Source organism: Parathielavia appendiculata (genome assembly GCF_033297405.1).
Source record: "Parathielavia appendiculata strain CBS 731.68 unplaced genomic scaffold N657scaffold_62, whole genome shotgun sequence".
Lineage (NCBI taxonomy): Eukaryota > Fungi > Ascomycota > Sordariomycetes > Sordariales > Chaetomiaceae > Parathielavia > Parathielavia appendiculata.
In genome coordinates, this window is record NW_026944281.1 from 6,332 (window position 1) to 8,424 (window position 2,093).

General features: G+C 54.9%; 1 protein-coding gene across 1 annotated transcript; it reads right to left on the reverse strand.

Annotated features, from left to right (window-relative positions):
- N657DRAFT_717683 (glycoside hydrolase family 11 protein) lies at window positions 1-875 on the reverse strand (the record flags this gene model as incomplete). The annotated part of the gene is made up of 2 exons (XM_062797491.1): window positions 1-571; window positions 631-875. 2 exons carry the CDS (start codon window positions 873-875, stop codon window positions 151-153), a joined length of 666 nt encoding a protein of 221 aa, XP_062641876.1. The 3' UTR covers window positions 1-150.
- Window positions 876-2,093: the final 1,218 nt, after the last annotated feature.

A 2,093-nucleotide genomic window follows, 5' to 3' on the forward strand; every position in this document is an offset into this window, starting at 1 on the left:
CAGGATGACGTTATCATGATACCACGGCCGAGGGTTGCCGAGGCCATCATGGGCTCAGCCCATCACAGTCCCCTTCAAGTCTTCCACTACATACAACTGACACCGCCGGATATCCCCCATGCCCCCTCCGTGCCTTAGCCACCACTCCATTCACCAAACCGTCACGTCCGCTTCCCCCGAACTCTGATACCCCTCAACAGCCACAATTTGGAAGTCATGCTTCCCCAACTTCAACCCCTTCTCCTGCCAGACCCTGACATGGTTACCCACGTCAACTGTGCCACTGGTGCGCTTATCCTGACGCACAGCATAGTACTGGTGCTGTACAGCACCTAAGGGGCTCGTAGGCGGGTAGATGATCCTTGATGTCCTGGCAAGCTTATAGACACTGCCGTCGGATGAGTAGCTGCCCAGGACTCGGACATACTTTGACGGGTCGTAGGTTCCGTGGGACTCGATAATGTAGTACTCGGTTTGTGGGCTCGTAGTCCAGCCGTAGATGGAGAGATAGCCGTTGCCGGAGGTGGTGAAGGTGCCGTTGAAGTTGACGGTTTGGGATGTGCCGGGTTTCCTAGAAGACTGTCAGACGTTGGCTTTTAAACAGGGGGAATGGGGAATAAGTCGGTATACCAGCCCTTGCCGCCGTAAAAGTTGCTGCAGTTCTTCCAGTTCACTGCGAAGTTGCCTTTGTCGCCGTTCTGGTAATTGACGGTACCACCACCGTCGGTCCAGAAGGAATAGTAGTAGCCGTTGTGCTGCCCGTTTGAGCTGGGTGTTCCAGCGCGTGCCTGGAGCAGGTCATGAATGCCGTTGGTGTTCGAGGGCAGGGCGAGTGCGCCCGCGGCGATCAAGATGAGAGCCTTGAGGGAGAACATATCGAGATAAACTGCTGAGACTCCGAGTGACCAAACAGCGTGACTGACGAGCACTAGTGTCGCATAGGGTAGGCTACGTATTGGAAGCCGATCAAATAATGACGGCCAGTGATGGCCCCTAAGCACCAGTTATCTGGAATATTGCCGCAACTCTTCTGTACAACACAAGAGCATTGCGGCTCTTTTGACTACAAGCCAAGAGCCCCCCATACTTCTGACTGCTACCAAATTTCCGAAGCTTCAAAAAGTCCCATGAGAACGTAAGCCGGCGTATCGACTCCGCGCCAAGTCTGTCCACATTTGGACGTCTTCCTTCCCAACCCCGGATCTTGGCACGGCACAAAAACCTGAGATTGAGTCGACACGGGCGGCAGATTGCTTTAGCCTGATTCCTCCGATTCAACGGTTCCGTGGGAAGCCTGGCCCACCGAGAGAAATTTCCCGTGTTTTGGACCCAGTCTGCAAAGCACTTATGACACCGAGTAATTGGATGTCACTGAGGGCTGTTGAGTCGGCAACCTCTTGGATGGTCGATGTGACGTTGAACCCGACTGCCAACTGCTCCTGAATAGCTCCATGGCGAATGCCAGGCACGGACCCCAAGGCTTCTCAAGACCCTGCTGTATTGATTGGGCTTAATGATCGTTCTCCGTGGCATCATCCACGGCCACTTTGCTCACCACCACGCACCAACGCCGCCGCCGCCGCCGCCATGACAGCCGCTCAAAAGCCGAGAGCACGCCTGTATTGTGGATATGTCTGGAGGGCGTTTCGGGAACAAATGCACTGTCTCGGGAGTAAGATGGCTCCTGAGAGCCATAGACGGGTAAAAACAGTCCAGGAAGGTCTTGATATAGTGGCGTGGCCAGTGCTCCTACCAACAACCCCGCTTGGCTCAGAAGCAGGCTTACCGAGCTTACCTATATTATTATTATCCTACACCGCTGTGCCCTAGGGCGTGCCGGACCTTCAACAACTTACTATACAGGAAAACCGCGCCCGTGGGCCGGGTGAAAAACCCATATCGACAATCAAGGAAACGACCAGCTAGTTGCACTATACTTCTGGGACTATTACAGGAATAGCGAGGCTTGTAACGGGCTGGGCCCGGTGCGAGCCTCGGCGACTCTCGGCCAATACCAAGACCCCTGATGAGGCTATTCCCACTCGCCCCACAGCACACCGAACCTTCTAGCAACGCGCTCAGACCAGCGCGCC